General features: G+C 40.1%; 1 protein-coding gene across 1 annotated transcript in view; it reads right to left on the minus strand.

Moving 5' to 3' along the window:
- Positions 1-14,455, minus strand: part of Acsl3 (acyl-CoA synthetase long chain family member 3) — a 48,874-nt gene that overhangs the window by 11,120 nt on the left and 23,299 nt on the right. Inside the window, exons 3-10 of the mRNA XM_005361547.2 lie at positions 12,307-12,484; positions 10,165-10,274; positions 7,907-8,045; positions 5,536-5,686; positions 4,225-4,348; positions 3,862-3,933; positions 3,142-3,281; positions 1,020-1,192 (exon numbers count right to left, since the gene is read on the minus strand). Coding sequence (XP_005361604.1) covers positions 1,020-1,192; positions 3,142-3,281; positions 3,862-3,933; positions 4,225-4,348; positions 5,536-5,686; positions 7,907-8,045; positions 10,165-10,274; positions 12,307-12,484 — 1,087 coding nt within the window. The remainder of the gene's footprint in view (positions 1-1,019; positions 1,193-3,141; positions 3,282-3,861; positions 3,934-4,224; positions 4,349-5,535; positions 5,687-7,906; positions 8,046-10,164; positions 10,275-12,306; positions 12,485-14,455) is intronic.

The following is a 14,455-nucleotide window of genomic DNA, read 5'->3' on the forward strand; positions in this document are numbered from 1 at the left end:
TAGACCAGGCTGGTCTCGAACTCACAGAGATCCGCCTGCCTCTGCCTCCCAAGTGCTGGGATTAAAGGCGTGCGCCACCACCGCCCGGCTTATTAAGACTTTTCAAATAGATTTTAAGCAAAAGAGTTACAGAAAGAGAGGCCTTCAGGAAGTAAAACACACCCAGGTAGATGGGCATAGCCTTCTCTCAGTTTCAAATGGTTTGGAGTCTACATTAGCAACTGAAGAGTCCTATGGAATCAGGCACACCTGTCCTGCATCCCTGGAATCTCTGCCTATCACACGCCCTCACACGAGTAAGTGTCTGCCCAGTTCCTAAGCTGGGCGTCCTATCTTACAGGTCAGAGGAGCACAGCAGCTCACACCTATCTACTTCCTTGCTAGGTCTTACAGCATTGCAATGTAATGTAATGTAATGACGGTCTCTCCCATCTTTCCCGGGAACACTATTTCAAGGCTGGCATCTCTCACGTCATCTTCAACAATCATACCATACTTAAGATTCTACAGTTACAGCTGAAAGCCAGAAGAAAACTCCCAAAATCTTGTAGCACAACCCCGAAATGATGAATTATTAGTACACTGTGATTCTTCATCAAAGATCATTCAAATGCGAAAAATAAATCTGAGCTTTGGTACCTAAACGACTAGTTTAAAATAAAACAAACAAAAAACAAAAAACAAACAAAAAAAAACACTAGTCTGTAATTGCTGGGATAAAATAAAAGTACAAAACAATGTTTCTTGCAAAACATCTTTCCCAGAATACTCAGTTTTTAACATCATATGACAATATATAATACAAAAAGTTCTTGTAGATGAATTAACTACCACTTCATCCAATACATCTTAAAAGTATCTATCAACAATTACAGTACCCGAGTTAATCACAATTCTATTATTCAAAACCTTGATTATTCATGTATTTTTAAAAAATAATTCATAACAAATTGTGGGGGCTACACTATACCCCAGCCTCTGATAGGCACACAGGGGACATCTCAGATGACAGCACCTACCTTCTGTAATCGTTCCAGCCCCTGTTGATTCCGTGAGTCCATACCCCTGACCAACGGGACAGCAGAAACAGATATTCATGAATCGTTGTGTCGTTGCAGAAAGTGGAGCACCACCACACAACAAAAGGCGAATATTTCCACCCAGTAGCCTTCGAACATTCCGGAAAACAAAGCTAAAAGTACCAATAGAAAATTCCAAGACTTTTAAAGCAGAGTGGTAGTTTGAATAAAAATGGGCAACACAGGCTCATATACTTGAGTGTTTGGTTTCCAATTGTTTCAAATTAGGAAGGATTAGTAGGTGTGCTCCTTTTGGAGAAGGGGTGACACAACGACTAGGCTTTAAGGTTACGAAAACCAGCACCATTCCTAGTTGGCTCCTTGGCTTAGGGTGCAAGCTCTCAGTTACTGATCCGGTGGCCAGCGGGGTGCCTGCCTGCCTGCTGCAATGATGTAAGCAAGACCCCAATTAAATGCCTTCTTCTATAAACTGCCTTAGTCATGGTGACTCTTTGCCATCAATAGAAAAGTAACTAAGCCAGCAGAATTTAGTTTTCCAAATCTCTAACCCCTCTGTTAAATGGAGCTTTTGAGATTAAGTAACATAATCGAAGTGATACAGCCAGTTCAGATTAGCCTGAGTCACTCTGTCTGTCTTAAATATCAGAGGTACAATCAGCAAAGAACATGTCATTTCCTCAGTTATTTTTCATGTAATAGACAAATATAAAATTGGTATATTTAATTATTTATAGTAATAGATTTCCTTTTTAATGAACAGAAAATTTGCTATCATAAATGCATATTATATGTCATATCTTCAAATAATTTATTAGAAGCAAATTAATTTTTTGCTTGTATCTATTCATTAGAAATTAATGCAAGTTTTATGTACAGAAATCTCTTAAAAATCTGTCTAAAAAAATCTATCTAATACAAACTTTGAGGTATTTATATTATAGCTTTAAAAATATGCAAATTATCTGGAAGCAATTTTAAAAAGAAAGGATTTCAAATATTTATTTAATATGCTTCTGAAAAACACTAGCAAAAAGACTGCTTATAACTCAAGTAAAAAGCGAGGAGCGAGGCTAGGAGTGGATTAGTGGTGCTGCTTGCTTACCGAGACGCACACCCTAGCACAAAGCTATGGAAACTGAAGTTTGTTAAACATTTTGAAAAGGATGAAGACTACATGACAATCATTTTATTAGTTGTATTAAGGCTGAATGTGATGGTATACACCTTAAGTCTTATGTTCTAAAACTGAGCTATCCAGTCTCTTAACCTAAGCCCTCAGAAAGAAGATTCTATCAAAAAGAAAAAAATGTATTAGACTCTACATCTTCCTAAAATAGATAAAAAGTCTAAAAAAAACAATAATGTAAAGCATCTGAAAACTATGCTTATATTCTCATAAAAAAATTAAACATATAGTTGAACAGTGGTGGTGCATGCTTTTAATCCCAGCACTTGGGAGACAGCAGCGGGCAATCTCTTTTGAGTTCAAGGCCAGTCTAGTCTACAATGCAAGTTCCAGGAGAGCCAAGGCTGTTATACAGTGAAACACTCAAAAGAAAAAAAATCCTATTTTCACTTTATAATTTTCAAACTATTCGGTACTCTTTATTAACAGTACAAAAACAGAGATGAAGGATGGGGGACAATCTTTTAAAGCTTTAAAAATAAAAGTTGATAATTTTCACCAATATGCATATCCAAATAAATTTTAAAGTAGTGTTTTGAAATTTACATCGTTAAAAATCTAAGTAATTATTAAACACAGCAAAATGATAACTAAAAATTTTTCAGTTCTTATGCAGGAAGGATTGTTACAGTCCCTTTGAGTTTTCAAATGAATTTCTTAGTACACAGCTCAAAATGGCCTAGAACTTGCTATGAAGCACAGGTTGGCCTTGGACTTTTTTAAGAGGCCAGAAGGCAGCGCTGGTGTCCAGCTCTCGCATGCTCCCACCACCCAACCATTCTGCAAAACACTGAATCATCTCGGCAGCCCCCAGCCACAGCTATTTCAGGCCTGAACCACCGCAACCATGGTACATAGGCCTCAATTCCCTGCTGAACGTAACGGGCATTAACATGAAGAACTGGCTTTACTCACCGGTCACACAGTGGAGTACTGCACCCTTTGGCAATCTGTTCCATCTTATAATTATAGGCCAAAATAAACAAGTTTCGTTGGAAACTACTCATTTCATTCACTTTATTCATGACGTTTTTGTAGATCCGATCCATGATTTCCTAGACATATAAATAAGTTCATTAATTATGAGCAATCTTCATATTTACGTCATATCCATATCATCAATATTCCCAATTATCATGTATATTATGTAGGGTAGTTTTGGGGTGCATGTGCCATGATGTATATGCAGGTGAGTCTCTCCTTCTGCCATCATCTGGGACCTAGGAATTGAACTCAGGTCCTCAGACTGTGTAACAAGCACTTTACCCACCCTACTCAGCTACCTTACTACCAGGACACTAAGTCATTTTAAAGATAAATTCTTTTTTTTTTTTAGATTTATTTATTTATTATGTATAGAGTGTTCTGTCTGTCTGTATACTTGCTGGCCAGAAGAGAGTACCAGATTTCATTACAGATGGCTGTGAGCCACCATGTGGTTGCTGGGAATTGAACTCAGGACCTCTGGAAGAGCAGTCAGTGCTCTTAACCTTTGAGCCATCTCTCCAGCCCCCTAAAGATAAATTCTATCAGTACTAGAAAATATGAGTAGAATCACAATCAGTTTTATCACCCCATCACCTGCAGCTGACAGCACGTCTTGAGTGCTTGATATGCAAGAACGGAACAGCTTACCGGAACAGCTGCCATCAGGGTTGGCTTCAGCATGGATGTGTCTCCTTTGCTTCCTTTTTTTATTTTTGAAGACTACAAAACACAGAAAATAACCTATATATACAAAGATCTTGAACTTAAGCCAGACGGTGCTGATGCACACATTTAATCCCAGCACTGGAGCTCTGCAGGCGGATCTCTGTGAGTTCAAGGCCAGCCTGGTCTACAAGAGCTAGTTCTAGGGCAGGCTCCAAAACTACAGAGAAACCCCTGTCTTGGGGGAGGGGGGAACAGCAATAATTTAACTGATTTCACTTGAAACTGATAGGGAAAGAAATGTTAAAAATACCTTTTAGTGTAACAAGTCACAGATACTTAATTTACCTGATCTGCTAAAGTCTGTGGTGAAGAGTAGCCAATTCGACATCCATGAGAAAGACATACAAGTTCAGCACTCAATTCTAGAACATGGGCCAGGGGCAAATAGCCAATGTATACATCTACCTCTCTGAAAGAAATGACAGATAAAAAGCAAGGGTCATGGGAGCTCTCTGCCAAAGTGACTACAGCAAGCTTCTAGATACATGGTGGAATAGCTATACACCCACTGAAGACAACACTCCCTGCTGATGGGGCACTGATAAGACAGACAGAAAGAAAGAAAAAACTACATTTCAATCCAAACTACCGTTCAGTCCAAAAACAAAGAGAATGTGGTCTGTTGCAGAAGGCTGGGGCTTGGAGGGTCTTTTAAATGACAGAAAGCCACTGTGTAAGAGATGACCTTTTAGAGTTAGTTGTATCTACTGTGACTCTCTTAGAACGGATGCCTGTTCTAAGCTGGATCCAGAAGTAAATTGTAAAGTATAACTTGGTATGTAAGAAAATACGTGTACTCATGTATTTTTCAAGAAACGGTCCTAAGGAAGACAACTAAGGAAGTCCAAGGGAAAGCACCGTTCAGGTTTCCCAGCTCTGTTCCTGCATCCCGTCTACAGCTAACTGTATGTGTCTCAATGCATGTGTCTGAGCAAAAAGGCAACAAAAATGGCAGTGCACCAGCTCCGTCATCAGAAAAATGATTTCATCTCTGAGGTATCATCTTAATTCCTCTCATCCCATCTAGTGTCTTCTGCCATGTTTTGCCTACTCCACTCCACTCTCCCCTGATGCCCCAAGAGCACAACCTCATAATCCAATCAGTTGACTATGACTACCTCTCTGCCCACCAAGACTGCACATAGCATACAGAAATGACTACGTACACATGGAAGCAAAGCCAACTGACTGAAATAATTTAAACTTAAGGTGTTTACAACCACAAAGTCAGCTGTACCCTCCTCCATCTTTAAAATACTAAGCCACTGCACTATCATTTTAAAATCACATGACGGTAGCTATTTTAGAGGCGGGAGAGACAGCTCAGCAGTTAACTCATGTTATCTCAGTCTGGTTCTTAACACCCATGCTGTGCACTCACAGCTCCAGCTCCAGGGGATCTGATACTCTGGCCTCTGCAGCTTCATTCATGAGCAGGGATAGGGAGACACATACACTATTTTTTAATTAATGTTTTCTAAAGTGTCTACTTTCATAGACACTTGAGAATAACTTAACCATCTACTAAAAAGGCCCAAATGCTTGTATTCTAACAGGTACAAATACAAAGTTACTTTGCATTTTACCATGACATACCCCAGACTTGGGATCCTTCTCGCCATCCCAGTTATCGAAGCAATGATGTTGCTGTGGGAGATCATGACTCCCTTTGGAATTCCTGTGGACCCACTTGTATACATGATTACTGCAATGTCTGAGGGCAACGGCCTGCTGTGAGCTTTGTTTTCTATATTGAAGAAAAGAAAAACACACACCTCTGAGGAACTCAGCTACATCACCAACTTTCTTCTCATTCGTTTTTATAATTCAACCAAAACACTCAAACAACAGTCAACACATAAGGAGGCATAAACAATACAGGGACAAACCGGTTACGTCCATAATATGATAAGAGTTACAAAGAAAAATAACGACAAGGTGAGATAATAAAAGATGCTGCTTAGACACAGCATTCTGGTAAAGTGTCTCTAAACAGTAATTTTAGTAAAAACCTGAACGAGTGAGCAAAGTAGCCACAAAAGTCCTGGGACTGGGAAGCCAGTACTTCAAGAAGTAAAAAAAGACAGTGGGCATGGTAGCGGATGTCTGCAATTCCAGCACTCAGGACACTAAAATGAGATCTTGAGGTCAAAGCCAGCCTAGGCCACAAGGTAAGCTCGGGACCATTTTAGAAACATCCTGTTCTGTTTCAAAAAACATAAAATAAAGTAGTACAAGTAGTAGTAGTAATGGTAGCTAGAATAGTAGTGGTAATGGTAGTTAGCAGCAATGGTAGGTAGAGTAGTAGTGATAATAACAGTAGTTAGCAATAGTAATGGCAGCTAGAGTAGTAGTGGTAGTAATGGTAGTTAGAGTAGTAGTGGCAGTTAGCAGTAGTAATGGTAGTTAGCAGTAGTAGCTGTAATGGTAGCTAGAGTAGTAGTGGTAGTAATGGTAGTTAGCCATAGTAATAAATAACCCAGTACAAAAAAAGCCTTAAAGTAGGAATGTGCTTGGCATCTATTATAAGACGAGGGGCATGGTAGGAGTGGAATAAACCAGAAGTGACCATCAGTAACAGTGGAGCAGCAACCAGGACCACAGGCAGCCTAGGTGGGCACATTGAGAACTGCACTTGGTCACTCTGGGATCAAAAGAAAGAAAATTTTCAACAGCAGCAGGCCATCATCTGTGGCAAAAATGAAATAAAAGAACTGAGAATCCAAAACCTACTCTAGTAACTTAAGAGATAAAAGGGGCTTGAGCTAACACACCTACAAACTTACAAAAATGTTCTCTGCTTCATAAGATGACTGTTGGTTACTCTCAGTACCTTAGTGTTGCCTGTCTGTGGTCACAAGACTATAAGCCTAAGGACAGCAGCCAACATGCTACAGAAAAGGCACAGGACACAGATGAAAGACATCAGCACCATCCACCTGCCTAGCTCATCCCAAAACTAATACACATGTGGATTTCTAAGGAAAACGTTCACGTATACTTCCCTTCCCTCCTACCTGTCCAGACAATTTCTTAATAATCACACACCACATATTTCTTTTTTTCTCTAACTAGACATCACTGGTCAACAGTCTCTGAGTGTCCACCAACACCTAAAATTCAACATGCTCAAATATTGTCATGCCTGTTATACCAAGAATGTCAGCATGATCCTGTCCCTGAGCAGCATCACTAAGTTTCCTACTACCGAGGAAACAGTAGGCAGCAGCCCAGCGTTCTACAGTAACAGTCTACACTTTCTGAAGCTCATTTCTCTGGCAGTTACGAATTCTACAGTCTCTATGCCTTGTGTGAATTCAAAGACAAAAACTCTGCAAAGGCAAGTAAAAGTCTGAGAAAGAAGCAAAAAGGAGGGGCTCAGGCTTAGTGGCTCTAGCTGTAGACACAATAATTCTAATGGGTAAACTTAAAGGTGTTACTTTAAAAATCCACTTCAAAACTTACAGAAAATTGAATGATGTAGAAATATTTTAAATTTAAAGCAAACACTACTATATTTTTGGTTATTGTTATCAATGCTGTTTTAAGATAGGGTCTCAGTTAGCCTCAGTTTGGCCTTTTACAAGCTACGCAGTCAATGATGATTTTCAATTTTTGACCTTCTTCCTCCACCTCCTGGGTGCCGAGATGACAGGCATGTGCCCTCATGTCTAGGGTTATGCAATGCTGGGGATCAAATTCAGGACTTAGAGCAAGCTAGGCAAACATTCTGCCAACTGAGTTACATTCCCAGTCCACACTTAAAGAATAATAATAAATGCTGGCATTTTCCTTAAGACTTTCTTTAAAGGCTAAATAAAGGCATTTGTAGAAAACCCCATTTCTACATTTGAGAGTCTAGAAAACTCTTGTGTCTTGTGATCTAACTCCAGGATCACACCTCTGGTTAGTTCTAGAGAACACAGTGAGCAGAGTGCACATAAGGAATGGTGACCACACAACATACCCATGTTGGCCTTCACTCCGAGAGCCTGCACTGCAGTCATGGTGTGTACAATGACTCCCTTGGGGAACTCAGACCAGGTTGGAGGCTTCCTATCAACAGTAATGATATGGCGCAGACGTGGGACCAAAGAGACTATATCCTGAAGAAACACAAACATTCACCTTGATACGTTAACCAAGTTCACCACACTGAATGACCAATTGATTTCTTGCCCCCAAAAAGTTCAGTGATGGGGATGGGGAAGGAGGAAGGGAGGGAGGGAAGGAGGAAGGGAGGTGCAGGAGGTGGGACTACAGTCACTATTCTATAATATTATGCATACTCTGTTCTTTGATAAAATCCTTATCAAAATGGACATATCATCACAGAATACCTGAATTACATATAGAGAAGCCCAAAGTCCCTCAAAAACATAAGGGGAAGGGAGAAAATCCACTTTTAAATTTACTAAAAGAGAAAAAGAAAAGCATGCCTGAGATGGTAATGTTTTCAGGGGAAATTGCCTAAAAAACTACAAGAATCATTTTCCTATTATTTCATAAAATGTCTCCCTTTTTAGTACTTAAAATCTTAAGGCAAATCATTACTTGGTGATTCCTAAATGAATTTAAAATACTCAGTGGTCTGGAGAGTGGTTAAGAGCACCCATATAGCAGCTTACAATTAACTCCAATTCCAGGGAACCCAACGCCCTCTTCTGGCATTCTTGTATACTTCTTGGCACCCCTCCCTCCATCCTTCCTTCCCCTACTTCCGCTTTTCTCTCTTCTCTTCTCTCTCCTTTCTTTCTCTCTCCCTCGTTACTTCCCTCCATCTTTCTTTTCCTTGCCTTCTTCCTTCCTTTCTTTCAGAAAATAAGATCTCAAGCCCCTTAGGTCCTACTTTCAACTCCCAATGCTGAGATTCTGTGTGCACATGTAGGTGCCTATGCACAATTTTGAGTGTGTTCTCCAAGCCTTCCCCCACAGGGTGCTCTGGCCTGGAATCCACCCTCCTGTTCCACTCACACTGGTGCTGGGAGTGTGAGCAGATACCACCATACCTGACTTACAGAGTTCTGGGAATCAAACGAAGGTCCTTGTGCTTACAAAGACAAGCATTTCACTTGAACTACATGGTACATAGACATACATGGAGGCAAAATACCTATCCACATCCACATAAAATAAATATAAAATGTTGAGGGATCAGCAAGATAGCTCAGGAGGCAAGTACACTTGTCCCCAAGCCTGATATTTCACCTGAATTCAGTGAAACTCACAAGGAATCTCATGGTGAACAGAAGGAGAATTGATTCCTATGGGTTGCCTGTAGAGGGCAAAAAAGCCTTGTGCACACAGGTAGGCCCTGGAAAAGTCAGGAAAGTTAAACACACAGCTTACCTCTTCAATGGAATGATGTGCATAGCTGGTCTTCCTGGAACACTAGGAATGATGCTGTAGCTCCCATAATTTATGCTCTTGCTTACCTAGGCCCCTTTTCCCTAAATCCTGGGCATTGTTTTTAGACCATAAACCCCACTCTCCTGAATGATGTCACTTGAGCTTTACAACAGCCAAAGTGACTTCTGTTATCTTAGGGCCAGGTCAGTCCTGACTCCCATAGACACTATGTTTACCTCAGTCAAGCTCCCTAGACCCTAAATCTTGGGCACTGTCTATGAGTCAACAGTACTCATACTTGTGAAAGAAGTCAGATGTACTTTGCAAAGAATTTCAATATAAAGATGTTTTAAATAGTTGTGCATTTGAGACTGAGTTATCTGAATACATATTCAAAAAATGTGCTGTGCTTAAATGTGACTAAAGTAAAATGATCTAGGACAGACTCTAGAAGTCCTGGTCCAGCACCCAGTTATAGTAAAATCCAGCTGAGCTGAATTTCATTCTTGTCTCTTCATGGATCATTTTTTCCTTACCTGCTGTAAAGCTTGCAGAGGAATCAGCACAGCTGTCCTCATTTCTAACAGGTATGTCATGTCACATGTGACCACACGTATGCATGCACATGTGCACAGAAATACAAATTAAAAAAAACAATTTACTTTAAATACACTATGAAACAAGCACAATAAAGCTGTCATCCTTTCAACAGACACTAGCATAGTAGTAATTTTTAACAATTTTTTAATTCTGGTCTAATATATATGAAATCTGCTTTTACGTTCTAAAAATAAAGAACAAGATCTCACAAAGATAACTCAGGATCAGTATGATTCGTCAAAGCATTATACACTGAGAGTTAACTGCAGTCCTCACCTTCAGCTTGGTCTGCAAAAGTTCTTTGCTAGTGATGATGTTGGTCACCTCTGTCTCATTTAGTCCATGAACAATGGCTGGACCTCCCAGGGTAGCATACAGTGTAACAACTACGAGGAAGAGAACACAGGTCACACGTGGAGGAAAGGCACAGTTGTTACACAGCAGCGCTCCTTTTACTCTCCTTCCTCTACCTGCTTTAAGTGAACATTCTCAGCATGTGTGCTTCACCTGCACATTGTTCTAGGACTAATGTCACACAAAGGAATTATACCTGATCCTAGAATGTCAAAACCTTCCTTGTTTGCTGCTGGAACTAGAATGTGAAGAGACAAGTCCAGTGGTTCTCAATCGTCCTAAATCTGTGACCCTTTAGTACAGTTCCTCATGTTGTAGTGACCTCAACCATAAAATCATTTTCATTGCTACTTCATAATTTTGCTGTTATGAACTACAATGCAAATACATATGTAAAGTCTTATGCAACCCCTGTGAAAGAGCCCTCCCTCCCTTCCACACACACCGCAAATGGGATGAGGCCCACAGGTTGAGAACCACTGGACAAGCTGACACAACAGCACATTGAATGTCAGATCTTAAGTATCACAAGTCAACAAAATAACACATGCCAGGAGTAGTGATGAGACCTATAATCCTAAAACTTGGGGAGCAGAGACTGGAAGTCACCCTTTATTACACAGTGAATTTGATCACTAAATGAGACCCTGACTCAAAAGATAAAAAATAAGGAAAAATAGTGTCCATACGTAGTGGTACAGCTTATTCTAGAATCGAAAAATCAAGTATTTTAGGAACACTGAAATCACATAATATATACAACATGGGTTTCTTTTATGTTTACTTCCCATATAACTGGAAATAGAAATAGAATGATTTTGAAAACAATAATTCTTTCAAAACATTCTCAAAAGAAATGTAAACTCAAACCCTAGGAAAAAAAAAGGCAGTCCCTATTTTACAAAGAAAAGAAGCAGGCTGGGTGCAGCAGTACATGTATTTAATCCCAAGCAGGATTCAGAGCCAGTGGGGTCTCCAGACCAGCCAGGGACAAACGGTGAAACCCTTGATACCTGTCTCACCTAAAGAAAGAAGAAAATGGGCCAGGCAGTGTTGGCGCATGCCTTTAATCCCAGCACTTGGGAGGCAGAGGCAGGCGGATCTCTGTGAGTTTGAGGCCAGCCTGGTCTACAAGAGTTAGTTCCAGGACAGGCTCCAAAGCTACAGAGAAATCCTGTCTCAAAAAAGCAAAAAGGAAGGAAATGGGACTGCTGGAAAAATGGCTCAGAGGTTAAGAGTCCTTGCTCTTCTTGCAGAAAACCCAAGTTCACTTCCCAGCACCTACACAGTGGCTAACAACCACCTGTAACTCCAGTTCCACAGGAATCTTAGAGTTTCCTTCTGGCCTCCACGAGCAATGCATGCACCATCACATAAAATAAAAATAATTTAAAAAAAGAAGTCTGCTGGAGGCATCATTTTTATTTCATGTTCATTTACCATGACATTTGGCACCAAGGCCTCCCTCCCAACCTACCCTCCAGGGCTGCTTTGCAGGGTTAGCCACCATGCTCACCACTCAAATAACTTCAGCAAATACTAAGATTCTTTATCATATAACCTAGTGCTTAGAAATTAACCAAGGTATGATAGGGATGTATTCTAGAAGTTAACTGTAGCTACTAGCAGAAGTGGGTTAGCAAAACAGCAGCAGGGTTCAGAAAGGTCAAAGGTCCCTGAGAGATGACAGCCAAGCAGTGACCCTGTAAGCTAGGCCTAGTTTTCCAGATGCAGAAAGACCCCTTAATATTTGACCAGTAGGGTTTCTTCCCAAACTGATTCTTTTTCCAAAACAGACAAATGAATAAACAAATATCTGAAACATAATAAACACATCTCCACTAAATTAGATAAAGGAAAAAACTAGTATCAGAGTATCAACCTCTTGCTTAAATACTATTTTAGGGTCAAGTGTGGTGCAAACAACTCTACTACCAGCACTCGGCAGGTGGAAAGAGGTGGGGACCTCATAGTTCCAGGACAGCAAGGGCTTCATAGAGACCTGTCTCAAAAACAAAAGGACAAAAAAGAAACATTATTTTAAAAAGCATGGTCCATACATACGCTGGAAGTTATACATAAAACACGCCTGCGCAGCAATCATCCACTCAGCCCTGGTCTCACAGAAGATGGCGATGTTGGTCTTTGGTTTCTGGCCCAACATCTGCAATCCATTTCCAAAGTCAAGGGCTCGAGTGAAGACATCTTCATAGGAAAGCCAATTATAGTGCCCCAGAATAACCTGACAAAGCAAAGTATAAAAAGCACAAATGTCTTTCAACATGACCAAAATGCTAATTTATAGAATGACATCAGAGCAAATTTCAAACTTCAAGTTATGTGAACATAAAAGAAATTCACTAATATGCATTTTAAAACTTAGCTTTGTGACATTGTCTGTGACAACCCAAATCCCATGCTAAGCTTTTAACTATGACAGAGGGGGAGTTAACTTTATTTTTGGTTTTCAAAATTATTCAGAATTGAGCTGAAACATCAGGATGTATACAGTTCAAAACCAGCAGTTATACAGTGAGGTCCTATTTTTAATAAACCAAAAAGGGAAGCTGGCAATGGTGACACACTTGAAATCTCAGCATTCAACAGTGAGTGTGAGGTTACATAAGAAGAGGACAGGGGAGAAACCTGGATATGACTGAAGGAATCATAAAGGTCCATTTCCTAGACAAACGGCCCTATACTAATAATTCATTTAGAGCAAAACTTTATTCTCTGCTTGAAAATTCTGGATTTCAGAAACAGATGGTATGTGATCTATAGCTAGAAAGTGACCCTACTACTACCCAAGTTCACAAAAATATTTATAAGAATTGAATCTGAACAACTACCCATCATGATAAGCAAAGTACAAAGTCTCTCTACAAGCAAGTGGATACTGAGTTATATTATTGAAAGACCTCTGATACTTAGCGAGCCTGTAATATTTTATTTGGATTTGTCAGAAGTGCAGGTAACAAGTTTACATTAATAATAAGCTCCTTTAAAAGCTGGTTAACATATTGCTGTCTTTAGGGATTTCAACTTAAACACAATCAGGAATTCTCCATTATATGTAAACCTGAACAAAAACTACAAATACAGCTGGTTTCCAAGCATGGCTGTGTTAATTTATGTTTCAAGCATCTTAAAAACCATCTCAACAGGGACTAGAGAAATAGACCAGAGCCTGCTTTTCCAGAGGACCCTGTTTCCCCAGGCCACAAGTGGTGGCTCACAACCACTTGTAACTCCAGGTCCAGAGGAGCCAACATTCTCTTCTAGCCTACAAAGGCCCTGGCACAAAAGCAGTGCATAGACATACATGCAGGCAAACATTCATACAAATAAAATAAAAATCATCTGACCATATTTATTTCTAAAAATGCAGCATTCAAGAGCGTTCTCTAAGAGGTTAGATGAAGAAGACGAAGGATAAACGCTGCCCTCTGGTGTCCTGTTGAATACAGATGTAAAATTATAATTCTTTAACTGTGGTAGTCCCAAACTCTCACCTTGCTCTGCACCCCCAGGAAAGGTTCAGCATGGGAGCTCCAATGACTTCAAAAGGAGCTCTGTGTGGGTGAGAAGAAAGATGAGAATTTGGCCCAAATGTGTGGGAATCGGATTATAGTTACTAAGAACTATAAACTCCAAATAAAAATGGGGCACCTGCCTAGATTCTAAATCTAAACGACCAGTACTGTCCAACAATGTGACAATGTGGAAAAAAAAAAACACCTAATATACAACCCAAATACATAAACTCATGTGAAAATGCCACCATCTCACAAAGAAATTAAATTCTAAAATTTAATTTGAGTGCCCATGTCTATAATCCCAGTCAGTACTCAGCCGGCTGAGGGAAAGGATTGCTTTGAGTCTTAGGCCAGCCCAGGCTACATGAGAATTCAGGCCAGTCTAGGCTACAGTGTGAAACCCTGTCTTAACAACGAAGGAAGGAAGGAGGGAGGGAAAAAGAACTAGCCAGGCCTAGTGGCACAAACTTTTAATCCTAGCACTCAGGAAGCAGAGGCAGGCAGCTCTCTCTAGGTTCAAATTCAAGGCTATCCTAATCTACATTGAGATTCCAGAGCAGTCAAGGCTATACAGTGAGACCCTGTGGGAGTGTCATATATCAATCTGTTGATTTCATTGGTTAAGTAATAAACAAACTGCTTGGGCTCATAGCTTAGAACATAGGTGGGTGGAGTAA

This window comes from Microtus ochrogaster, linkage group LG4 (genome assembly GCF_000317375.1).
Source record: "Microtus ochrogaster isolate Prairie Vole_2 linkage group LG4, MicOch1.0, whole genome shotgun sequence".
NCBI classification, from domain to species: Eukaryota; Metazoa; Chordata; class Mammalia; order Rodentia; family Cricetidae; genus Microtus; species Microtus ochrogaster.